The sequence below is a fragment of the Acanthisitta chloris genome, unplaced genomic scaffold (assembly GCF_000695815.1).
Source record: "Acanthisitta chloris isolate BGI_N310 unplaced genomic scaffold, ASM69581v1 scaffold7438, whole genome shotgun sequence".
In the NCBI taxonomy this organism is placed as follows: domain Eukaryota; kingdom Metazoa; phylum Chordata; class Aves; order Passeriformes; family Acanthisittidae; genus Acanthisitta; species Acanthisitta chloris.
Window position 1 is genome coordinate 77,971 of NW_008685292.1, and position 27,142 is coordinate 105,112.

The following is a 27,142-nucleotide window of genomic DNA, read 5'->3' on the forward strand; positions in this document are numbered from 1 at the left end:
CACATTGCAGCCCCGTTGGTGCAATCTGATGAACAAGCACTTTAGAAGACGCCATGGTGAGCACCCTAATATTCACATTAGGTCAGATGCATTGAGACAAGTCAAGAATTAGGAAGAATGTTGCAAGTTTTGCAAAGTTTATAAAAGGCTTATTCATACAATGGTAAGGATTTCCTGACACAGGCTAAGAGTATTTAATCTGTTTTCAACTCCCATGGCCTGGGACAGAGGTAAACCAAAGTAATTCCATTCAGGATTAAAGAACACTCTTCATACATGTTAGTTCTAGCAAACAGTATCAACACTACCTGAGAGTACTCTATTTTCTTTCTTACTATTACAAATTACGTGCAGCATGTTTTTCAGACTATGGTAACTATGCTAATAAGAAAGCATGATTCGTGTCACTGGAATTTGGGGAGTGCCATACTGCATCATACCAATAATCTTTGCTTTTAACAAACTGTTAAGAAAGCACAAAAAGATGCAACTCTTGTAACAGAAAATTGTGTAACAACAAGCTTTAAGGGTGGGATGGGAAGACAGTGGCTGTGTGAGCTGCAAAAGAGGGACACCTTGTCTTGGGTAGGTTTAAATGTAATGGTCATCAAAACTCTTCCCACAAAACAATTTTCATCATGCTTAGTTTATAGCCTTTGCTCACAACTGTATCAGATGAATGACGTTGTGCTTAAATTTACTAGGAATTGCTGCCCTGGATAGTAAAGCATCAGGGAAGATGGGAATCCGAGCAGTAGTCTACTACATGAGTACTACGATCATTGCTGTAGTGATTGGTATAATCATTGTGGTCATCATCCACCCTGGGAAAGGTACTAAAGAAAACATGCACAGAGAAGGCAAAATTGTGCAAGTGACAGCAGCAGACGCTTTTCTTGATTTAATCAGGTATGGCTATGATATTGCGCATTTTCTGTACCAATAACAATGACAGTAAAATTTAGATTCATGGAGAACAAAAGTAGAGAATTTTAGACAATGACTGCATAAAGCAGCCAAATTTCTTTCAACTGAGTGATACCAATATGTCTAACCCTACAACGCTGCAAAAGGATACATGGATTTATTTTCAAATCAAGCTGTTGCAGGGGAAGAAACTGCTTTTAATATTCAAAGAAAGATTCATTCTTTCACACACAAAAGAAAGACTTCTGTTCTGCTATCTGCATGGGTCTTTATTCCTCCTTCCATAACACAATCCTTATTACCAAATCTCTCCAGTTTTCTTTACTTCCAACTTTCAACAGTTTTCTCATTTCACTTGAATCCCTGATTTAGTTATTCATTTTAATTTTGAATTGAATTTGAGTGCATCTACTCAACTTGTTAAATTGTATGAATGGGAAATAAATTCCAGGATCAGGCAAGTAAAATGTTTGAAATAGAGGAGTACAGATGGAAAATCTCATTTTCTCCTTGCTCAGAGACTCTGCAATACCTCTTTTATAGAGTTGATATGTCACAGATATATTGCAGAGAGTAGAGAAGCTGAGGTTTTGAACTCGGAAGCTTTTCTACAAGTAAACCCACCAAAATTTTGTATTCCACTAACCAATTTGGAGAAGCCAGAGACATGGGGAAAGGCCTCCAAGAGTCATGCTGCCGGGAAAGGGGATTTCAGAAAGACCCATGGAGAGGTTTGGACTCCTCAAGATGTATTCAGTTAGACTGCTTCTAATGCCCTCAGAAATGCAGCATTTTGGAAAGCAAAGGAACATCCCTCCCATCTGTAACAAGTATTCACACACATATTTAATTATATGTGTATGTATGTATTATTATTATAGAATACTCAAACTTCAGAAATATTTATCTTTTAATCACAACAAGACTAAATCAAGGGAGAAATGTGATGAAGTACTATGCTATGTGACTGAAAAACTGACAACTAGAAGTGTATTAAATATTATGAAATTATTTATTCATCTGGATTCATAAAGCACTAATAAATTTAAAATTAAAAGCCAGCACTATCCCACAGAGCTTTGTACATTTGGTAATTCAGTTAATACACTGCTCTATAACTAAACCTGCTGTACAATACTGGATACAGTGATTCCAATTGCCAGGATCTATCCATCCCTACTACATTTCATCCAGATAAACCTAATCAGGCCAATGCTATATGTAAAGCTCTACTCACTGTATGCATAATTACCTATTTGTCTTAGGATCCTTCAAAAGTTATCTGGTCAATTATTTTATTAGCTGTGCCCTTACTTATTTGGACTGTTATCTCTTTTCATGCTATTTTCTTTATTTTTTACAGAAATATGTTCCCTCCAAATCTGGTGGAAGCTTGCTTTAAACAGGTAAAAATGTTTTGTTATTTCCAAATAAAACATGAAGGATTGAAGTGTAATAGTATTTACTTTGAGAATAGCACATACTTGTACTTGCAGCAGAAACACAATTTACGTATGTTGTCAGCTGTCAAAAAAACCCCAAACTAAACTAACCAAATCTGTGCTTTGTTTTCAATCACATAGAGAGAATAGTCTTTGCTATGAGAAATTAAGAAAACACACCTGGCTTGGCAAATAAAAAAATTGGTTTTTTCGAAATGCCAAATTCGTAAGTCTACAACAAGATTCACTAAAGTCAATGCAGAATTTGCTCTCCAAAACCAGTGTCACTTCAAACTGTGAGATACTGAGATATGCACCATCTGTACAAAGACTGGAAGACATTCAAGAATGTCATCTGAGAAATGTGCATAGGTTTGAAACAGAATGAAAGGTTTTGTGGACATTTATAACAAGAGCAAACAAGGAGATTTCCTGTCACCTGTGGTAGTTCATAGGAGTGCTTTTTCTATGTTTTTTCCCCATTCCTCTATCAGTAGCCCTGTCAAAACCTTAGCTGTTCTGCAGAGAAAATTATAGTAACTACTTGTATTCTAATTTTAAAAGGAGGACATTATGGATTTAGTAAAACTTGTAATGTGTGTTTCCATAATCTTAATGACCTCACAGACAATCTTGAACTGATGTTATTTACCAGTTACTGCTGTAGCAGTAAAAAGAAAATAAAAATAAAAGCTGAAATGTGGAGGTCAAGAAGGAAGAGAATAAAGCAGAAACTTTCCGAAGTCCAGCTGAGTTACATCTTGCAGAAGAATTAAAAAAACAGCAACATTATCTTTTGTTATATAAACAGAAACCAACAAAAAGCAGTGACTTTCTACATTAAAGATTTCTAGATTAAAGACAAACTAGACCCAGGTCCAAAACCAACAAATGCTCTGACTGTTTTCAGTAAGGATGTTGATGAACTCAGGACAGTGATGCAGAGGAGCAGCATGGAAATACAAAAGTCTATATCTAAACTAGAAATAAAAATCAGATAATTTAATGTGATAAAGTACAGGAATGATATGATCTTTATCTAGAAATAATTAAATAATTAGGGCAGAAAGTTATAGATCTAGCAGAAAGTATTTTTCATAAATCTTTCAAGTTGGGAAATTATTATCTAAAGCTCTTGAAAGAAATCAAAGTGGTTTTCAAATTACAATTTCAAAAAGATTTGGGAATTGATTTAAGCAGATAACAAGCCATTAGCTTGATAAAACAAACAAAAAAAAAACCCTCAGAAGTTTCTGAAACATATGTTATACCATCTTTCTTCCCCAATATTGCTAATTTCCTTTTTTTTGTTGTTGTTGCCAGAGGAGGGTAGTGGATCAAATTTCTTTGGACTTCTGACATAAAGAAAAAATGAGGGAAATGAAGCAGTTGAGTGATAAGAGTATCATAAGAATTGTAAAATTTGTGGAGATAACAATGGAAGTTGCTGAAGGACTGGACATACCTCAATTGATATTTTTATGACTTACATTGCTATAAGACACACACAATTAAATTTACAGATGACAAGAAATTCCAAGCACTTTGTATTGAGATATGTAACAAATGTCAAAGAAGGTGGTGTGTCCTTGGCACACTGCAACACTTAAAAGTCACAGCAAACAAGTGAGCCAGCTCTTGCAGACATTGGCATGTTCGTTTATCACCTTGCTCTTCATCATGTGTGAGATAAACATTTAGAAGTTAACATTCATTTCTGCCTTCACATTGGAAGTTATCATCAGAAAGACAAAAAAAATTGAATCTGCTATAATTCAGCTCAGGAATATAATAGGTGACAGAACACTAAGACAGGAACTAAAGCCAGAGGAATGTGACCATCTAGAACACTGAGTATATTGAGGATTCATTCTATATTCATTCATAGATTCGTGCAAAATGAGCACAACAGAGAGAAGAGTTTCTGGAATTATCAAAAGAACATAGCATATCAAGCAAAAAGAATACCAATTTAGAAACTACTCAGGTACAACACCAAAGTGGGAACAGAGCTGAATAAGATAAAGAAAAATCTTTAGACAAGAAGAAATGGAAATATTTTACTGAACTTAAAATGAGAATTAGTAAGGTTTTTAACCTTTCATTACTTAAAGGTGAGATCCTGGAAAAGTCTTCAACTAGGAGTCACAGGAACACCTCAACAGTTTTATGATACAGCTTTAAAAAAGTCTTTTGATAAAGTATCCTACAGAAACAGGAAACTTGGCTCTGTCATTAGCAGTTCTAAATCTATGTTCTTAATTAAAAATGTCTTATAGATTCTGTTTACATTAAGTATATTGTATTTCTCTTGTGCTTTGCAGCATTAAGGCATTTCTAGAAAACAGTTCAAAAAACAGGAAATGTTCAATGAAAGTTTTTTTCTGCCTTTCAACAGCAGTTATACTTACTGAAGTACCAGGATTTTAAATCTGTCGTACTGGTACTGTTCCTATTTGAATCAGGTACCAAACCCTAGATTTTTAGGTAGAAGTTGTCTTGTTATAGCAGAATTGTTAAACTAAAAACTTTTTACAGAAGAAAAAAATATGTGTAATATTCAAAGTTGTCCAGATGACTGTGTACATCTGACTCCAAAACTTTCTTTTCAAGTTTCCTTCTGGTTTCTCATATGGTTGTTGTAAGATTTATGAAGAAGGATGGTCCATCTGGCACTAATCTGGTTCTGTAACATCATGTTTGCTGGCACAAACACAAAACACACTACTACTCATAGTCATCCACACTCAAAAGAGTAACACTGATCCACAGTTTTACACACCTGGAAACCATTTCTGGAATATGCACTCCACATCTTTTGATAGATTAGATGTGCTCATTTTGTCTTACAGTATCCTTAGGCAGGTTTCTTTACTGACAGAGATTTGCATTGGAACCCACTAGAAGGTGCAAAATGAAATGGAATTGCATGGAGTGTAACCAAGGTGGGGAAGGCTCCTAGATGGAGTTGGATAAGCTTTTATAGGATTGCTGCTAGAAAAAGAGTCTTGAAGGAAGACTGGGACCTTAGGACATACCAAGGGAAGATCTTCCTAAATTTTCTACTGTTCCTTATTCAGTTGTTTGGTCCCTTGGTTTCCCTTTCCTGTTTTTCTTTCCCAACAAGTCTGTGTGGCAAAGCTGCCTATCCTTGCTTTTTCTACTCATTATTTTCATTCTTTGCACATTTTATTTCCCAGAAGATGGTTCCCTATTTCATGTCACCAGGCTCTTCACCTGAGAGACATGGCTTTTCAAATATGATGAAGAGTGGTTTGGCAGCATCAGCCAATTCCCTTGGGATGCTGGGATGCATGTTGTCAGGTCCCATAGACTTCTATTCTGTTTCATCAGGTGGTTCTGAACCTTTTCTTCAATTACAGTGGGAGGGACTTTGCTCCTCCAGCTCCCACCTGGAGGTTCAGGGACTTGAGAGATATGGGAAGCCTCACTGCCAGCCAGTGAAGGCTGAGGCAACAAACTTGTTGAGTACCTCAGCCTTCTCAGGCTGATTGTTAAACAGTAGGCTGTTAATCCAATCAGCATACTTGCTGATGCTGGTTATTTCCCTGTGACATGTGTTGTAGCCTTCACTGTGCAGTGATCATATGAGGCTTTTGTTATTTTTATCAATAACCAGAGAATCTGAATAGACTGACTGCAGATAAATATTCCACACTTACCTAAACCTAGACTGCTTTCTTCAAAATTTTCACTATGCCCCTACATTCATGCCCAGTTTAGGGATACCTAAAGAAATCTTTGGATTTATCTTTCAGCTCTGGCCATTCTCTCTTCATTTCTCTTTGCTAAATTCAAAAATGCTGTCTAGCCTGGGGCTAAACAGTGGTAAGCAGTCTGCTTGTTGTGCAGATCTTGTTTCTTTACTGCTTGTTCTTTGTGTTGTGCTCTGGGGGTCTATCAAAAGGCAAAAGAAACACAAGGGAACTTGGGAAATCAATAGGTGGAACCTGATGCCAGCTGAAGCTTAAAGAACTGAATCTGATAACTGCATTTCTTCTGAGCTATATATAACTACATTTCCTTTCCTGAACTCGTCCTTATCATGAGGGTTTGAAGTGTTAATCACACATCCAGAAATGAAGACTAATATATGCTAGCTATTCCTCATGACAATTTTGGCTAGTTAAGGTATGTTGTGACTTGTGTCATCAGCTCTTCTGAAGACAATTTAGAATGCTTTCACACATGTCATATGGAAACCAAAGAAAAAATTAATTAGGAAGTTGGAATATCACTGGCTTATCATCAATTCTTTTAATATGTTTAGGCTTGCATTTATGCAAACTTGTTTCTTTAAAATCATTATTCACTTAAACCCAGCAACATCATAGAGCCTCAGTACAGACAGTGCTAATTACACTGTCTCAAAGTAAATCATGACAGTGATTATGAGTTTTCAGAGCAGTTACCTATGCAATTACTTTGTCTACAAGTTAACTACCAGAATGTGCTACTGACCTGTTGTAATGTTGCTTCTTCAAAAGTTCTTCAGTATATTCTGGTCAAATGACTGTGGCTATCTTGTATCACTACCAAAAAAACACCCCAAAATATAAACAAATTATTAAGTATATTATGCAATAAAATAAGTATATTGTCTGTTTCATAATAGGCTAACAAAATTAATTTTAAAGTTGATCATTACCACCATGTCTTGTAAGAAGAGTACAGAAATGCATTATTTTTATATTTTACTTGCAGATAAGGTTGTTCATAGAAAGCTATTTGAATTAGTCTGTTCAAGTAATATTGACCTTGCTCCTCCGTTGTTCTCTAAGTAGGAACTTAAGGAAAAAAATCATGAGTATTTTGCATCTATAATCTTACCAGACAAAAATACCTCTGCCTGGAGACAAAATGCTCCAAAGATCCTCAGAAATGACAGGACTTTAGTGATGTTGTTTAGCCTATCACATGTTATCAGTGTCTGAACTGCTAGTAAAGCATAAGCATCTCTTCTGAAACACCTACAATGTGTTATATGAGTGCTTTTATTTTTTCCAATTTCTTCCATTTCTAAATGTTGTAAAGAAGCAAGGATGAGCAGAATCACAGTATTAAATCAGTGGTATTAAACTGTCAGTTTGAGCTGCATGAAGAACTGACCATTCTGATTCCCTTCAAGATGAATATCTGCTGATAGTAGGAATGTCATAAAAGCTCACACAATTACCTCTTGCCACCAGTTACTCTGCAGAGCAGTAATAGTCAACTCTGCTATTACTTCACCTATTTCAAAACATTTTCTAACATCTTGAAGGTGGTCTTTCATCTGGTGACTTCCTATAAGCAGCTGGCCTTTTCACCATTTCACACACAGAAAACACGCTTTGTGGTGGCCAAGCAATCTTGTATTTTGCCTTCAGTGTCATTTGAAAAAGCAGTAATAAGAATAAAGCTCAACCTATTCTTTTTCCCTTAGTAGATACTTCCTTCGCATTATGGTTTTCCATGATTTCTTTTGCTTCACCAGGAGCCTTCTCGTGGTTTTTGATAGACAAGACACACCCACCCAAGTTTTCCTTGAGTTCATTCAGCAATAATTAAAGACCAGTTCACGTAAATATCCTGGAGCAAATAAAGTTGCCCTGGTTCCTGTTGCTTAGATTACCATTCTGAATCTCATTCTAAATAAACAATTTCTCCATTGCTCTGGAAGGGGCTATAGAAAGACTATTCTCCCTAGTAACATTTCTGAATACTTAAGTCTGATAAATAAGGTGAGTAGACAGATAAGACCTACATCTCTGTGTACCAGTCTAGTAACTGAAAGGGAAAAGGTCTTTGCTAAGGGAGGTCCTAAACATTGTATTATACCCCTAAGAAGAATTAACTAATAAAGAATTAAAGGCATTTCCCCGCTATGGCAGAATTCCAGAATGAGCACAAAATGAAGGAATATGCTTATTACAACTTAAAGCTATTTCTAACATGGGTTTTTGAAGGTAAGAAGCTTCCTATGATTGTTCTTTCTTCCCTGTAGATCCCCAAAGCTTCTCAGTCCCCTGTCATAACTTTTGGGCACCACGGCCAATTCCAGCCTAGTTTGACATGAGGGTGGCAGTTCTCAGGCAAACCAAGGCTGTGCTACCACTGAAGGAAAAGTGGTTTACAGCTTAGCTCACAGCCTGTTTCAACAGGCAAAGAGGCAGGCAGCACACATCCAACACTGTCAAACAGCTGTATCACATATGCTTCTGATCTACTCAATTAGGCAGGAATGAGAGAAGGACCTCAGGGTAATGGAGGAGAGTCAAGCCCAAGTCAGTTGTGATGTGCTAGGGAAAGTGGGAAATTAATAGGAAATTTGGTAGGAAATTAGGCTTTAATTCCAGGCCTCATTGTTCCAGACTTTATTAAACAGCTTGCTTCTCTACATTTGTCCAATCTGTGTGCCTGCAGGTCCAGCATAGTTACAGTCTTTAGATATTTCCACCGAAGTTTTTTTTCTACTGGAGACCAGTAATAAAAATAAACATGTAAAACAATTACCATAACTTGCAGGGGAGGGAAAAAATGTGTTACATGTACAGCATTTTAACATTCCTGTCTGGACTGAATAAAAAAGACTTTAGTAAGCACTTGTATTTCCATTTACACTCTAATACTTCTCTGTCATTTAAAGAGGCAATCCCATCCCTCCTTCCCTGGCTATGTAGTTTCAGTCGCAGTGTGTTTCCTTCTCTGGCATTCATCAGCCAGTGAGACCTGATGCATGACCACAGCCTTTACCAAGAGTGGCCACTCTTTTTGTTTGGTAAGATTTCTGCCAGTTTAAAAAGTAGAATTGTCAAACAAGAATTATCACAGGTTGGATGTGAGTAGATGAGGCAGTGGAACTGGGCTTTTCCATGCCAGCCAACTGTTTAAACAGCTCAGTTGACTTCCCTAACTACAGCCCAAATCTTAAAATATTTTAGCAAATTTCATTCAAAACTCAAGAATATCTAACCTTCATGGAGTTCTGTTCTGCTACATATTATTCAGAAACTCTCCATAAATCTCCTGTTAGCAAGTTTTATTTGACATTATGAAAGACTTAGAGCCTTCAGGGGAATATATCAAATATGTGGAAGGAGTGCATAAAAATATTCAGGTGTGGAAAATAACATTAAATCAGGTCAGTGTTGAAAAATGCTGATATACAGGTTTCCCATCTCAGTCATAAGTACTCCATTTCACTCAAATACTTTAGGAGTATGCAGCAGTCTCCAGATATCACCTATGATACTGCTCTTGGACTTAATATTTGTCTTTTGGGTTTTTTATAATTCAAAAGGATTAAAAAAATTAAAGAAGCTCCAGACCACATGAAAATCTTTTCAGCAGCTAAAATGAGACTTACTAATTTAACAGGTGGAATTTTGTTGTTGGGAAAAATAAAAATTTATAAAAATGCAAACTAAAAATCAATTGTTTCATCACAAAACTCAGGAGCATGACAAGTTTGCATCTTTGACATACTTACGAGACAATGAGTTCTGGAAGCCAAAGGTGAAGAGTGTGAAGATGTGAAGAGCTCTTGAAGTTAACATGGATTTTTGTTGAAGCCAGGGTTTCATCACAGTACATTTTACTTAGAAATATTACATGTAAAATTCAATTTCCTACAAGAGTAATTAATAATTTAATTTGTGATTTTAACTGTTGTTTGCTGCAATTCACAATTTCGCAATGCTACAATTTCACAGAATTTCTTTCTTTCTTTTTTTTTAACAGTTCAAAACTAACTATGAAAAGAGAAAGTTTAAAGTAGCTATTCCACCGAATGACACATCCACAGTGACTTCCATAGTAAGCAATGTGTCAGAAGCAATGGAAGCCCTCACCCGAATGAAAGAGGAAATAGTTCCTATTCCAGGTTCTGTAAATGGAGTGAATGCCCTTGGATTGGTGGTTTTCTCAATAAGCTTTGGCCTGGTGATTGGAAGCATGAGGGAGCAAGGTCAGGCATTGAAAGACTTCTTTGATAGCCTTAATGAGGCTATCATGAGATTGGTAGCTCTAATCATGTGGTAAGTGCCTCTTTGATAAATTCCTTTTACAAGTTACTAACAGTATTTTTTCGTCACAGTCAGGCACTGGGTAGCAAGAGTCTGTTTGGCAGAAAGTCAGACAGTAGGATTGTATCTACCTTGCAGTTTTCCAAAAGTGTACTCAAGAACTGTAATTCTCTATGTCAATAATTTGCCCAAACATACCAACTCTTTCAGTGTTTTTCACTTTTGACATGGGAAAAATCGGGGTCTATGGCAGAACTTGCTATGTTTGTACAGAACCATTTTATGTCTTCATAAAGATAGTGATCACAGCAGTATGCTATTGAAGTTTCCTTATATCCTAATCAGACTTCATTAAAGGAAACCAAAATATCTCCCCTAATCTTATTTCTACACCATCAGACCTTGTTATCATTAGTTTCCAGCGCAACTTGTTCCTGTAGCTGTGTGGTGTATATGTATGTTCTTGCATTGCAGCTGCAACATACACGTAATTTTCCTGCTTTCTTTACTGTCTTCATTAGGTAAATAAACCAATACCTTTTCTCTCAAACATTATGTGTGAAGTCTTTTCAACAATGAAGATTTATTATTTGCTGGGTAGAAGGTTAACTATGAAAAGAAATTATGTTTTGCTGTCCTCTTTACCGTAGAAAACAAACAAATCAGCTCCAATATATGTTGCAGTCTAGATACAAAACTAAAAATAAGTATATTTGCTCCAATAACTAAAATTCTATTCTGCCAGATCTCATTTATACAAAGCAAAAATCTTTCCTCCTTTACAAGCACACTTAAAATGATAAAGCAGATGATGAGAATTGCTACTTCAGATAAACTTCTGCATGAATTTGTTGGCTTAAAGGGCAATTGAGATACCGTGTATAGACTTTGTTCTGTGGTATCTTAGTGTGAGAAGACAAGTGGACCTTATAGAAATAAGGTTGTACCAAAAGTACTGCTGCAGCAGAATTATGTTGGAGTTTTATGCTCAGCACTAGCTCTTTCTTCCACTCTAGCTCCGCTTACCAACAGGGAAAAGCAACTCATAACACCTTAGCTGCTGTCCCACAATAAAGCCAACCCTTGTCATACAGATGACTTCATGTTGAAGAATATGTTTATCCAGTCCCACACCAAAAAAATGTAGCATGGTCAGAAGCAGCTTGAAATCTTCAGAAGTTTTCAGACTTCTGCATGGGTTCCTTCCCCAACAACATGGGAAACAGCACTGCAACAGAACTGGGAGATTGGCATAGTGTACAGCTGCGTTGGTTGAGCCTTCATTCACACAGAATTATAACAGAATTGACTAAACCAGCTTTGAAATTTTACTAGAATTCCAAAGGGAGTTCTTCTCCCTACATGTCTGAAAGGCATACTGTACATCTTGAAATCCTTACTAGATCTTGAATCCACTGAAGCCTACCAGAAGAATTCACTGTTGCAGTTTAATCCAGGTTGAACTGTTAAGAGTTGAAGACTTAAACTCTTGAACTGCTCCTGCATAGGAGCTTCCTAACAGTGAAATTCTACATTCATGCATGCTTATAAACACAAATGCTATGGAGGAGGGAGTGAATCTCTACTTTGCAAAGTAATACTGGTTTGATTTCCTATTTGCAGGTATGCTCCTATTGGAATTCTCTTCTTGATTGCTGGAAAAATTGTTGAGATGGAAGATATGGGTGTGATCGGTGGTCAGCTTGCCATGTATACTGTAACAGTTATCATTGGTTTGCTAATTCATGCTGTCATTGTCCTACCTCTTCTCTACTTTGCAATCACTCGTAAGAACCCATGGGTATTTATTGGAGGCTTAATCCAGGCATTAGTCACAGCTTTGGGAACTTCTTCCAGGTATAACACGATATTTTAAAGCCATATTGTTTTTATAATGTTCACTGGTTTGGGAAAAATATTTGCTTAATGTTTGTTTAACTCTCTATTCAAATATTCACTTGGGCACCGTATTTCAGTTCCACAGCTCTGTGATATTGACTTGAATTCTATTTTCTATAAGAATCCCTGAACAGATATTAAATTAGTCTGTTTGGTGATGCAGACTGTATGGCCAAAACTCTTGTGATTTTGATTAGCCTTGGTGTTTGAGATTTTTGAGTTGTTAGTAATGGCTTGCTGGTAAAGGATGCAGCTGGCAAAGGATATGCATGGCAAAATGGAGCTGCAAACAGGAAAGTTCAGAAGGAATTCTTATTGACAGCTGACATTCTCTGCTCAAAATACTGGTAGCCAATGATGGATCTAGAACCTGCAACAGAAATGCCATTTTGCTCTTGGCTGGTGAAGTCATAGATCTATCATATGAATTAGAAAAACTGTTGGAATGTGTGAAAGGAAATACTATAATCAAATGTATGTTTCTATACTATATGACCTGTCATAAAGCACCTTCTGTTTTAATATATTTTAAAAGTGCATTCAAGCACAGGTGTTTCAAGTAATACTAAATTTGAGTCCTAGTGTTTAGATTATTTTGAAGATCTGGATAAGAAGCTATCGTGGCCATTAATGTTGAATGGGAATAAGTTTTTTACCACTGAAAAAGCTTTTAAGGACTAAAAATTATGACAGTATATTAACGAGAGACAGGGACTATTACTAATTTCGCATATGACATTTTGATGTCAATCCCTGCAAATCTGTGAAATGTCTAAAAGGTGAATGCCTAAAAGAGACTTTGATTTAAAATTATTTTAAAAAGAAAATAAAATTTATGCCATTCAACATAAGAGGAAATAAAATGAAACTACAACTTTGTAGGTAACAGTAATGGTTTCAGAAGGATATGTTTCAGGTTTTGTGAGACATTTCCTCATGGTGTTGATCAAAGTTCTCAGTAAGAACCTAGCCTGATGCAAGACAGCATACTCTACTGCAAGTGGATTTTAAAACTCTTTGAAATTCAACTGTGAGATGATTATCATCAAAGACATTTTTCTAGCACAATCTTCTAGAGCCTTTCTTTACTTATTATTAATATTTGATCAATATTGATAGTTTTCAAAGACTTGAAAATCTGTTAAGTAGCTGGCAATGAAGAGATCACTGAGACAGAGTAATCTGAATAGCTGTGTTTTTGAAAACTTTGCTTTGGCGTGATGAAATATAGAGCTATATGGACTGGCTGGGACAGAGTAAACTTTATGGCAGCTTGTGTGCTGCCATGTTTTAGATTTGTGACCAAAATAACAATGATCACACACTAATCTTCTAGCTGTTGCTGAATAGCATTTGCACAGCATCTGGACCTTCTCTGTCCCTCACTCTGCTCCCACAGTGAGTAGAATGAGGAATGCACAAGGGGTTGGGAGGGCACACAGCCAGAGAGATGGACCAATCTAATCAAACAGACATTCCATGCCATACACGTCACGCTCAGCAATAAAAGGGAAAAAGAGGATTTTACAAGGTTAGCCACTTCTTACTCAGGAACTCGCTGTCCATTGGTCTGCCTGTGAGAGGTGGTAAGTGATGCCTTTTCACTGCTTGTTTTGTTTTCTTTCTCTCTTCTTCCATTTACCCTTCACCTGTTAAATACATCTAATCTCAACCCCTGTGTTTTCTTGCTTATACTGTTGCTTTCCTTTTTGCCTGCTCTCTTCAGGGGATGGAGGCAAGTAAGGAAGTGGCTGCCTGGTGCTTAGCTGCCTACTGATGTTAACCCATAAGTTGTAAACTAATGCGTCCATTGATCAAAATACCCTTTCTAGAGGAGTTAGCAAATAAATTAGAGAAAACATGCTTTTTACTGAAGGTTTGAATAGCTCAATTTGTATAACTTCGAGAAAACAACGTCTAGGGATGATTCAGTAACAGCTCCATGACTCTAAAGTGAGAAGCAGGAATTTTAAATAGATTCCTCTGCCTAGAAGAAGGATCGTGTGACAAAACACTGAACTTAGACATATTCAGACTAGGGACTACCTAGAGAAAAACAGTAATTAATTGCTGACAACGTTTCCAAGAGCTAAACCTCCACCATTAGAAGTTCAGCCTTTGTATTTAAAAAGCCCAAACAACAACATTCTGGTAAATCACAGAAAAATTAAGACTCAACTATCTCTCTTGTCATCATAATGTGTGACACTTTTCTTTCTCTCTTCGTAGAATTTATGTCATATAGTACCTTCTTTTTTTTTTGTTTGTTTCAGTTCTGCAACACTACCTGTTACATTTAAGTGTCTAGAAGAAATAAATGGAGTGGACAAACGAGTTACAAGATTTGTACTCCCAGTTGGTGCTACAATTAATATGGATGGAACTGCTTTATATGAGGCTTTGGCTGCAATTTTCATTGCACAGGTTAACAACTTTGATCTGAACTTTGGGCAGATTATCACAATCAGGTATGGAATCCATATGACCCCTTGCCAGTTTATGTGGGATTAAATAAAAGCATCTATAGCTAAAAACAAGAAGAGCTACAGTAGCTGAATATCTGTAATTATTTACATCATCTGCACACAAAAGGCACCCCAGCACATATTCTCCTTTAGGTAAACCTTTAAAAAACTGTAACATGACACACCTGTCACCACACCGAATAAAGTCAACAAGGACAGTTTTTTGATTACTTTAAAATTTTTCTGTCTTAAAAACTCTTGCAGGTGTTGGGAGCTGTAGATTTACAATCACTACGAGTAGTTTATAGTGCATGTACAAAGCTGTAGCATAAAAGCATCGTGGTGTTAATTCTAGGATAGGTAGTGCTTTCCTAGTCCTAATGGTCTCAGGATACAAGCAGAGCAAGCTGTGTGTAAGGAGCAGCAATGCCTTTTGTTACACCAGCTGATAGAAGTGCAGAAGATAGGTATGTTTTCAAGCACAGGAGCTTTCTTGTTTGAAAAAGAACAGCAAACAACCTGCTAATTAGCACTCTTGATAACAAATCCACATTAATTTCATTATGTTTCTCACAATTTAAGACGAAAGGGTGATGGGTACATATGCAGAAGAAAGGAATGTCAGGGATGGACACAGTAGAAAAGAGACATGTAATTATTACATGAACGGTGAAAGCTGATCCAGATATGGTGATTCTCTTCATAAAAACCATCAGTTTGTTTCAATACTCATCAACATGTGGCAAAACTCTGCCTTGACACTCTGAGGCAATAGTTACACATTCAATAATATTAGAGTTCCTCCCTGGCAAATCACCTGACAAAACACATTCTTCCTAAACCAGGTGTGAACAAGCATATTCTACCAAGTCACTAGACTGTAGGATTCTGGGTTTCTGACAGCTTTCTGTTTTCTGATGGCAGAATGCCAACTGCTGGAACACAGAGACTTCACCTGGCATGAAGTTATAGTGAGATGAACAGAAAATAAAAGCTCTTGCATTAGATGTGACAGGACAGAATTACCTTCTCAGCTTTTCTTTTTACATGTTTGAGCTTGTGCAGTGAGTTTTTTCAGTGGGTGGAAACACATAGCCATAATGGTTTTGTCTGGCCCTTGGCATCTCATAGGGGGTTTAGCACCTAACAAAATCTTGGATAAAAGTTTAGTGTAAACACTTAGAATCAAAAGTTCTGCTCCCCTGCCACTATGAGGTGTTCAGATAAGGGACTGGCCTCCTTTTCTCTGTATTTACTACTGAGCTAATGCCTTCTTGCTTCATATCTAGTTTTAAAGATTGCCAAATGAGAAGGAGGGTTTATTACAGAAGTCAGTTAATTGCTCTTGCTTTCTCTTTGCACAGCATCACAGCTACAGCTGCCAGTATTGGAGCTGCAGGCATTCCTCAAGCTGGACTGGTCACCATGGTCATTGTGCTGACATCAGTAGGTTTGCCTACTGATGATATCACTCTTATCATTGCAGTGGACTGGTTCTTGTAAGTACTTTTATGGAGTCATTAAGGGCTTAGACCATATGTACTAGTCAAATAGCCAGGGACATTCTGGCTATACTGCAATCTTTTGCTGTAGAAGGCAGTTAAGTGTTAAAAAGAATCTTACTATTAAGGTATTTTCTTAGAGCAGATGGTGAGGGGTGTTACTTAATGATGATTTCTTTTGCATACGAAAAGGTTGCTTAGAAACCTGTATCCTTAGGGTATTAAGAAAACTTTCAGACACACTGTAATTAAATAAGCAAAGAATTGCTTTAGTCTTCTGTTTTTTGTAGGATAGCAGTGTAAACTTTCCATCAATCAGGCTCAGAATTGGATCAGATCCAACCAATTCATTGCAGCCCTGCTGACTGTCTAATCTAGGAAAGGTTCATAGGTCTACCCCATGGACGCAGAAATGAAAAATAGCTGTGTAACTCTTTTATCCAGCCACCACAATGTATTGCCCCTCAGTTTTTCCATTCCTCACTCTGCAGAAGACTGACAGACACCCGTAGGTATATATATTCCATTAGGTCCAAGTACTAAATCAAAAGAAGGTTTTCTCCTACCTCTATTTCAACCAACACCTATTATTTATAGGTTCCAAAGGCTTTTAGTCTCCAGTCTTCTCAAGTGATCCCTGCAAGAAGCTGTCCATGTTGTTACCAAAGCATAATGTCTTCAATTTTTTATCTAACCACATGCCCACGGTCTGATGTAGGTGGGTGCTTATCCACTAACAGTGCCAGTCACTCTTCATCAAGCTGCCTCCTACATCTGCTGTGTGGAACCCTCCTGAGAGGACTGAATTGTTGTAGTTTGAGTCATTTCACCTTAAATTACTCATCATAGTTTATGGTGAAGAGACAAACGATCCTAACAAGGTAGATTCTCATTGGCTTACATGTTCAGAGGATATAAACCCAAAACACCCGAGTGCCAAAATGCCTCCAAGAAGCCATATGCTCCCTTTGTCACCCTCATCACACAGCTGTTTCTTGCTGTGAAGCTGTGAAGAGAATTATCACATTTTGTGATTCCAAATCCCAGTGTACTTATTAATTTCTGTAGAAGAAATCATGACATTAACAGTTCAGATAAGTGAATAGGTGACTCATCTAGTAGTTATTCAAAGGCCATTTTAACAGCTAGTCTGCATGCTTCTCTGAACCAGTGATGAAATCAAGACTAACTTACTACTTTTTCTTTAGGGATCGTCTCCGAACCACTACCAATGTCCTGGGAGATTCCATTGGAGCAGGAATTGTTGAACATTTATCACGGCATGAGTTGAAGAACAAGGATGTTGAAATGGGTAATTCTGTGATAGAGGAGAATGAAATGAAGAAACCATACCAACTGATCTCACAAGAAAATGAGAATGAGAAACCACTAGATAGTGAAACCAAGATGTAGGCTAGAGAAAGCGTGAGTTCAACACTACAAGTGTGGAAAAACACACTTTTTCCAGCCACTTTTATCTTGAATTTACCACGTTCATTTATTCCTTGATTTCTCCCTTTGTGCTCGCACTGGAAAGAATTAATGAAAATCTACTCCAAACTAGCAGTGATCGTGGTATATGTTGGCTTCCCACTTAAAAAAAATTTACCAGGCAACAACACCAGTCCTGCTAGACATATGCTAACTGGGGATAAAAAAAGAGATTGTGTATATGTTACTCAGTCCTGTGAATCTTTTTTTTCTTTTTTTTTCTTTTTTTTTTTTATGAACTGGAAAGTAAACAGATAACAGAGCCTGAAAATGGTTTTATTTTTTTAAATACCTGTTGCAAAATTCTTAACATCTATAAAAACACAATCAGTACTTCTAACTTGGTAACTGCATCCAGCTAAGTAAATTAACAGGACTTTTGCTTTTTTTATCTGATTTTTTTCTTTAGTGTTATATTATTGTTCAAATACTAGCAGGACAATAAAAAGCAGGAGATTAATTGAGGGGATAAAAAGGGGGAAGATATATAAATAAAGAAAAAAAATACCCCCAAATCAGCACTTTTACCAGCTGAGTTGAAATATTTCTGAGAAAGTTATTTTATCTAGACAGGCTTTCACATTAGTTTCAGCTGATCTTTACAAAAAAATTAGCCTAGTTGACTCCCATTGACTCACAAACATTTACATATACATGTATGTATTTCCAATCTGGATTTGCTCCCTTAATTTCAACATCACAACTCAGTTGAACAATCTATGTGTGTAAGTGTTTGTAGGAGCATGGCCCTAGTCTGGGACAGAAAATGTGTCTTCATCTCTGGAAAAAAACCAAAACAGCTTGCTCTGGATACGCTAATGATGTACTTAATGAGCAGTAATAAGAAGACAATGCCAGCCTTCTGCAGAAGGTGCAGAAGGGTGAGTTGTTCAGATCCTAAACAGGCTGGATTCTAAATCTGAATCCCTGAGACCAACGGGAGGTTGGAAACCTCCCAAACTCTTATCACCCCACTAATAATTTATAGAGCTGTTAACTGGACTTAGAGTTTTCCATCTGGAGAAGAAGACTCCCTATCTCAATGTGAAATTTCAAATTCCTAGACTGTTTATCAGTAGCATCTGAAAAAGAAAAAAAACAACCTTTAGAAAGTAAAACTAATGGGCACTTCTACACTTCTAACTAGGAAAAACATACAAATTTCAAAATAGTGAATACCATAATATATTCTGAAAATTTAATTAGAAAATATTTTAAAGCAAATATTGCAGGTTTCTTTCAGGGAATAGATGAGAAAAATTAAAAAAGGGAGACAATGCACTTGTAAGCCTTTGGATTTTTTGTTCATTTCAAGATTATCCCCTGATAAAGCCCTGTTCTAGAAATATAAATGGTATACTTTTTCCTTTTTGCCTTGTATTATTAGAGAGGTTAAACTGTAAAGTTTTATAGTGCGGTTGCAATTTGGGGAAAGAAAAAAATATTAATCGACAGGCACATCATTGTTCAGTGATGTGTTTTGTTAAAATATCCAATGGTCTTCTTTCTCCCTTCCCTTAGCAAAACATCCTGATCACAGAAATAAAGGATTCCCTTGCATTGTCCCAGCTGCCATTCATAAACCATTCAATATGTTGCTTCTGTCACTAAAAACCCATGAATATAGTATACAAGTAGCTGTAGAGAAAATGTCAGCATGCTAGTTGAAGGCAAATCTTTTCCCAGGCAAGACTGTTTTTTTAGGACTGAAAACTCCTGTCCATCTTCTCCAATTGAGTAATCCAGACAACATGAGCAGGAACTCTCTGGTGATTGAAGTGAGCAGGGTTTAATATGGAGTATTGAGCAGTCAAACCAACCAAGATCTAAATGAATCTCTGACAGAAATAAAATATGGGGTTGTTTTTTTTCTTTCACTAGCAGAATGCAAATCTAGGATACAGACAGGCATTTTCTGATATATAATTAGAGATATTTTTATATAGATACTGTATTCAGAATGTGTGTATAAACATTAACTGTAGAATTTATGGCATAACACTTTCATTTTTTTGATAAGATTTTGTTTGAAAATACATTGCAAAGACAATGTCAAAGGCTGTCTTTCTATGACATCAGCTGAGAAAAATGAATTGTGTCACAAAGAATGTGATCTTTTTTTATACTAACTTTGTTTCTTATGGAAATCAGGTATTATAGAAAGATTCCCTTCCCCATCCCTCACTGGTTCTGCATTGGTGTGCACCCAGAGTGGATTGAGAAACATTACTTTGTAGATGTATTTTCAATAAAAATAGTTTCACATTACTGCTTTTTGTGATTCAGAATTTTTTTCAAAGGCTCTGTAATAAAGGCTTCACACAAACTCAGACCTGAGAAAGTCATAATATGGGATTTCAGGAATTCCAGGCCATTTTATACCTCAGGGCTTTGACTTACTTCAAATACCTGCTTACATTTTTGTGATTAAAAATATAGAAGTTAAGGGTGGGAAGGAGAAACGCTAAGAATTAAAAGAACTGATGTTCATCCTACTGAATTTTGTTCAAATTCAAGTATGCAAATACGTATTGATATCTGCAAAATACTAGGAAAAATACTTATTTACATTTTCAGTAATTCAGTTACTGCAAAGTTGCCAGTTCATTTTGGATGTATAAATAGATGGTCCAAAACCCCATTACAGCATTGCAACATTGCCCATCTTAGACAATCCACTGGTTTTGTCACAGAAGTGGTTTGTGATGGTGTCAGTATTCATTTGGCAACAACTTCACCTAGCAGATATCGTCTAATGGAAGTCAATGTCTTGTCAGAAGAACTGGGAAGTTATAAAAGACACAAGCTGAATTACTTGCATCTGGAAAGTTGTGCTAGTTGGAGCAAACGGAGGCAGCAAGCAGTCCTGCCTTCCTGAACATACATTGATAAAATACCAAACAATGGCCTCTATGAATGTGTGTGTGGTGCTTTATGTGTAAACAATATTGTGTCTGAAGACACTTATAAATTGGAAATGGTCTGCAGCAGGCCATGTCAAACTGCCTATGAAAGTAAGCAGTTGCAGCTCTCCTGTAGGAATGGAGTGAGAAGGGAGCGAGCAGGTGCCTGGGGGACTGGAGTGAAGGAGTAAGCAGTGATAAGAAAACTTCAGCTAAGGAAAACAAAAGGATGATGGGCCTTGACTGACTGCCCTACAGCCTGTGAAGGACACTTAGAGGTGACCATGAGGAAGGTCGAGGAAGTAATGACCCCCAGGGGAGATCAACGACCACACTTAGGCTCCACACATGTGTAGTGCCACCAAATGTATGTGACCAAAGGCATGCTGATGACCCAAAAATTCAGACCCACCTCATCCTGTTGTGTACTGTTCACATCAGGATGACACTGCAAAATTATGATACTTAAGGCCATGCACACTTTCTGGGGAGGCCCACCAGAACTCAAGGACCACATTGCCTCTTCGGGGTCACCCACTAAGCTTCTGTGCCTGCCTCCCCCCGCAAATGGGACTCTGCACTGGACCACTCATCTCATCGCTCTTGAGGTCAGTATGTACTCATAATTGTTAGGGACATAACTTTTCCCTTATTAATGTGGTAAACTTTATATCCTTTTTGTAAGGGCACACATATACATAGGTGGAATAAATCACTTTGAGTTTACTACCTGACTGTGTGTGTCTGTTCTGTTATGTCGGAACCTTTGATCCCTGTAACAAATACATAATGCAAGCAGTTTTGAAAAAATTCAGAGAAGACATGGTGTTCTAAAGCACGTAAGCATAACTTTTGCCAATTTTTTTTTTCCAGTTATCTGCATGTTCATTCTCTCAATGCAGGTAAGTATCTTTATGTTTCTAGAGCTATTATCATGATGGGAAGAGTTATAAGAAGGAAGGTTAGAGTATCACAGAGTCACAGAATCATTTATGCTGGAAGAGACCTCCAAGATCATGGAGCCCAACCTTTGACTGATCACCACTTCGTTAGCTAGACCATGGCACTAAGTGCCATGTCCAGTCTTTTCTTGAACACTTCCAGGGATCATGGCTCCACCACATCCCTGGGCAGCCCATTACAGTGCTTGACAACCCTTTCCATGAAGAAATTCTTCCTAATGTCCAACCTGAACCTCCCCTGGTGCAGCCTGAGGCTATATCCTTTCATCCAGTTGCCTGTGAGAAGAGGCTACACCCTGCTACACCTCCTTTCAGGCAGTTACAGAGATAGATAAGGTCTCCCCTGAGCCTCCTTTTGTCCAGGCTAAATACTCAAAGCTCCCTCAGCAGCTTCTCATAGGGCTTACTCTCTAGACCCTTCACCAGTTCCATTGCCCTTCTCTGGACACATTCCAGCACCTCACTTGAAGATATTACTGGCACAGTGGCCTTGCTTACTCTTCTGTGCCCCCATGCAGAATAAAGATCTCTGGTACTCCACAATTTTTCAGCAGTGCTTTCATTTAGATCTTGGGGTACAAAACAGTCTTGCCATTCTTAGGCAAGAATTCATGTCTGTATAACAGTGTGTGGCCAGTATAAAGCAAAGTGATCATGCATGTGGAAAATCAACTACTGGCACAGGAAAGTATTTCTGTCCTCCCTTCTGAAGGACTGAACTTGCACAAGTGGCATTTGTGTTCCAACGCAGGCACAATTGACAAGAAATTTTAGGCACTCTTTTCAACTAACTCTTTATTGTTTCAATAAAGTTAGAACAGAAATGGTACAGAAGATAATATCTTGCTTCTATTGTGATCAGTGGTGTGCTAGTTGTGATAACAGTGTGTGATCAACTTGCTCCTAGTGTGATCAGCCATTTCCCAGAACAGGATCAAAAATCGGAGATGAACTGAGAGATCACCACCTGTGGACTTCTCTCTTTCTAAACAAATCAGCTTGGAGTAAGATGGAGAAAGATTCTACACCTCCTCGCAAAACTGAAATCCCAGACTTGCAACATCCGAGGCAGCAACATTCTTTCTGATAAGAGAGAGCAGTGGTCACATGGTATACACCTGCATGGTGAGCCCTTTCCTTTCCCACGTCCCCTGCGTGGCTCCCGAGGTGTCTCTAAGATACCCAGGGGTATCTAAAATTCCAAAATTTTAAGACAGGACCACCTGCATCTCTAACCAAAGTTTTTCTTCAACATGCCTCATTAAACAACTAGGGCTGCACAAATAATTGATTTTTCACTTCAGTGAGAGAACTGAAAAACTGGGGAGAATAATTCTTTCAGGGCATCATTGAAACAATTTTTTATTGCTTAAAAAAAGAATAAAAAAAGACTCTTTTTCTGGTATAATGAAATGCCTCCACTTCTTGTAACATCATATCTCACTTCTGAATTGCTTCTACTCTATTTTAAATTAAAACAAACTCAGCTGTAAAATGAACTGAACTTGGAAATAAAATCCTGAATCATTTCACTAGGAAAATGTCAAAATGAAATATTTCAAGTTTTCTATAATATGTCCTCATTTTAAATCCAATTGTATTTATAGAAGTTGGCACAGCTTCACAAATACTTGCCTCTAAAACTGCATTTTTCAGCAATCTATTTTTATATTAATGCTTTTTCTTTGTTCTTTACAACTTCCTTTCTCCAGACATTGCATATTTTTTCTCTTTTTCCTGATTACTTAGATTTATTCCTTCATTTTGCTATTGGCTTCTTAAAAGCTTTTAAAAACTCTTGACATTTTGTAAAAATTACAGAAAACCAACTCTCTCCTACTTTTTGTCCACTTTTGTGACTACTACTCTGGCTCCTGAATTTTATTTCGTTTTCTGCATCATGTTTTTTTTAAATGCCTCAACCAGTTTCTCATTTTCTGCAATACCATGATCCCACTTGCTCTCTTGGCTTTACCCCTCATTTTTACAACTTCCGTTCCAAGTGCTCCGTGACAGCAGGTCTTCATATACCCAGATTCACATCTCAGGAGTATTCTCTGTCTTCAACATGACTCACCCTTTCTGAGTTTTTGTTCCTAATCAATAAAATTGTGACAACAGCATTGCCCTAGCACCAGGATTTCCAGAGAAATTAAGATTGTGGAGAATCTTTACAACAGAGCTAACACGCACACCTGAGCCTTGTCTTGGGCACCATCCAAACCCTGAGGATTTACCCCTAGTGCATAGCACCTTTGTATTGTTATCTCCTGTGGTCTAGATACTTTAAGAACTTTTACTACTCTCTCTTCAAAACAAAAAATAATTTATTCACCATAATTGTATGTACAAACAGGCCAAATCCTGTGGTGCTCACTGTCTCCTTTCACTGGCAAAACTCCCATGAATAGCAAAGAGAGAAAGATAGAGATCTGACTTGGATTTCAAGCACAGAGAATAAACTACAGCGCAAATATATTCAGAATAACATTAGTACTGATGGCAGATGGTGAGTGTCATTTGGTCTGAGCAGGTGCCTCACAAACCTCCCCTCACAGATCTTATGGTTCACCTTGCTCATGACCCGCAGTTCCTCTCGTATACAAATCCTGCTCCTCTCCCAGGCAGCAGCTCCTGGCCATGCCAAATTGCCTGGTGGTTTTGTGATATGCACAAATGGGGACTGGGATGAGACCACCCAACTTGCTTTCATTTACAGGCTAAGCCAGGATGTAGGGCTGAGTCTGCAGAAGAAAAAGCTGATGGTACTAACCCACTGTGCCACTTAGCCTCCCTAGTGCAAAAGAGCTATTCAACTGCTGCCAGCGCTTCATTTTCAGATGTACTGTGTCTTTGTAACAATCAGCCTCCTAAAAACTTCAGTGTTTCCCAGCAATGACAGCCAAAATTTTTGTCTCGTTGGATTATGCTGCCATCGTGTGGAAAATGTTTTTTATAAGTAACATTTTGCATCCAATTATAAGAATTAAGTTAAATCATCTCATGAACAATTGAGCACAACACTTAACATTTGCTTCTGCTCCAAAATGTTATTATTAGTATAATAATTCGGTTTATTTACATAAAGAATGTATTCATTCATCTTGTCCTCTGTTTGGCACAGCCTCAAAGAGCTGTGAACACCAGCATTCTTATACAGATTCTTTTGAGTTTGTGTTCATTTGTCTGTCCTTTACCTCTGAGCACTCTCAGACAAGATTAAGGTGTGTTAGGGAAAGTGTGTGCCACAGTTCCTGAGGCATTCTTTTAGATACTGGGTGAATGGTTGTGCATGGGTTATTTTGCTAACAGTAATTGCTAACACAGCAGAATTTCACACCATACTAATCTCTCTTCCAGTCTCAGTTTCTCTTAAAAGGAGCTTTCTTTTGTCAATCCAGTGTCCCCCAAGGTGCTATTAAAATCCTAGGTTTGCACTCTTGGAATCTGTACCTGCCAAACAGTGTTCATATTGACACATATAGACTGTACCTTGATACATTGAATGTCAAAATGGTGAGGAGCAGGTGAGGAAGCTGGAGATGTTCAGCCTGGAAAAAAGGATGCTGTTCTTGACAACTGCCTGAAAGGAGCTTGTAGCTGTGTGGGGGTTGGTCTCTTCTCCCAGGTAACAAGCAACAGGACAAGAGGAAATTATCTCAAATTGCCCTAAGGGAGATTTCCTGGATATCAGGAAAAAATTATTCATGGAAAGGGTTGTGAAGCATTAGAACAGGCAGACAGGGAAGTGATGGAATCATCATTCCTGGAGGTTTTTCAGAGCTGTGTCGATGTGGCACTTAGGGACACAGTTTAGTGGTGGGCTTTGCAGAGCTGGGTTAGCAATTGGACTCAATTATATTGGAGGCCTTTTCCAACCTGAATGTTTCTACGGTTCTATGAAGCAAATGCTATGTGGCATCTGGCCAGGGCTTGAGCTGCTGCTTTGCAAACCAGCAGTGCTGCCAGTACTTGTAGCACTAAGTATTGTATTGCAAACTCCTAGAGACAGAATTAGGAGAGAATTAGTAGCATTTTGCTTACACTGTCTTTAAATCCATTTCCAGCCCTCAGCACTGTCCAAAAAAGTGATGTGACATAAAGAACAAGAAAAGAAAGAAAAAGAGATAAAAATTATTATTTTTAAGTCAGTCTTAATAGGGTCCAAGTCATGATTTTGAACATTAGACATCTGTAATACTGAATCCTACTAAAATAGTATCCCTCAGAAGCTACTCCAGCTTGTCCGTTACTGTCTTTGTCAAGCTGCAGTAGATCTTTCACAGTTCAGCAACAATCAAACCACCATGAAACTCCACCACTACCAAAAGGTGCATCATCTGCTAAAATATAAAGAAGAGTTTTAAAATCATAAATATAATTCCAGGAGCATGGGCCAGATTTGGTTTATTGCCTACACAAAGCAGGTCTTTTATTTCAGAGCCCTAATCAATAAACTACAGTCAAGCTTTGCTTGTTCCTTCTTTCCTTTCAGTTCATTACTTTTCACAGTATAATTTAGTCTGGTGGGTAAAGCATTCTCAAGATATAAGCTGAGCTGTGAACACAAAATAGAGAGTTTTGGAAGGGTAAAAGGGTGCCAGGGAGATATTGAGAACTACAGAGCAGCAATTATGACTTTATGCCATGGTAAGACAATAGCACAAGCCCACCTGGCACATGGGCAAACATAGGAGGATGTTGCTAAGGACGTGACATGATTTCAGCAAAGGGAAAATATGCCTTATGGACCTGCTGGACTTCTTTAAGTGCACTTGTAAAGAAACTAGTTGTGCTAGTGGATGCAATACATCTGGATTTTCAGAAAGCCACACATAATGTCCTACACCAAAGGTTCATAGAGAAAATAAGTTGCCATGGACTGAAGAATAGGTCCTTTATGGTTTTAAAGCTTGTTATAAGATAAGAAATAAATGGTAGGACTTAACTAACATTTCTCAGTAAGATGAAATGTCCAAAGTGACTCCACCCAGAAAATGGTTTTGAGACTAGTTTTATTGAACACCTTTAGCAATCCCTTGGAGAAGAAAATTTGCAGTGGAATCTCTTCCAGTGTGCAAATGGCATTATGCTCTTTCAAATAGTTAAGTTCCTTTCCAATGGCATCAAATTCCAGAAGGAGGTCACAGAACTGAGGGGGAGAAAGGTTGCCAGGTAAGCTTCCCTTTAGATAAATACAATGTGTAGAAAAAAATGTAATCTAAATGGCAACTGCATGATGCTGCACTAAAAACAGGCAGTTATGAGCCAAGGAACTTTGGTTTGAACTTTGGTTCGAAGTGTAGCCTGGGAAACAGCCCTTGGAAACAAAAAGGTCCAGGAGGCATGGTCATACTTCAAGAAGGAAGTATTGAAGGTGCAGGAGCAGCTGCCCCAGTGTGCTGTAAGGTGAGCTGGCGGGGAAGGTGGCTGGCCTGGCTGAACAGGGAGACATTACAGGAAATGATGAACAAAAAGAGAGCTTACCAACTGTGGGAAAAAGGGCAGGCTACTCAAGCAGAGT

The 27,142-nt window shown here is 37.7% G+C and overlaps 1 protein-coding gene across 4 annotated transcripts in view; it reads left to right on the top strand.

Moving 5' to 3' along the window:
• SLC1A3 (solute carrier family 1 (glial high affinity glutamate transporter), member 3) overlaps positions 1–18,109 on the top strand; it is a 63,375-nt gene extending 45,266 nt beyond the window's left edge. For 2 of the 4 annotated variants that reach the window (XM_009079689.1, XM_009079691.1), the window contains 7 exons: positions 705–909; positions 2,291–2,333; positions 10,113–10,408; positions 12,020–12,253; positions 14,569–14,763; positions 16,125–16,259; positions 17,471–18,109. In XM_009079689.1, the coding sequence (XP_009077937.1) occupies positions 705–909; positions 2,291–2,333; positions 10,113–10,408; positions 12,020–12,253; positions 14,569–14,763; positions 16,125–16,259; positions 17,471–17,675 (1,313 nt within the window). In that variant the 3' untranslated portion in view covers positions 17,676–18,109. The remainder of the gene's footprint in view (positions 1–704; positions 910–2,290; positions 2,334–10,112; positions 10,409–12,019; positions 12,254–14,568; positions 14,764–16,124; positions 16,260–17,470) is intronic. The other 2 variants (XM_009079690.1, XM_009079692.1) reach the window with 2 other exon arrangements.
• Positions 18,110–27,142: the final 9,033 nt, after the last annotated feature.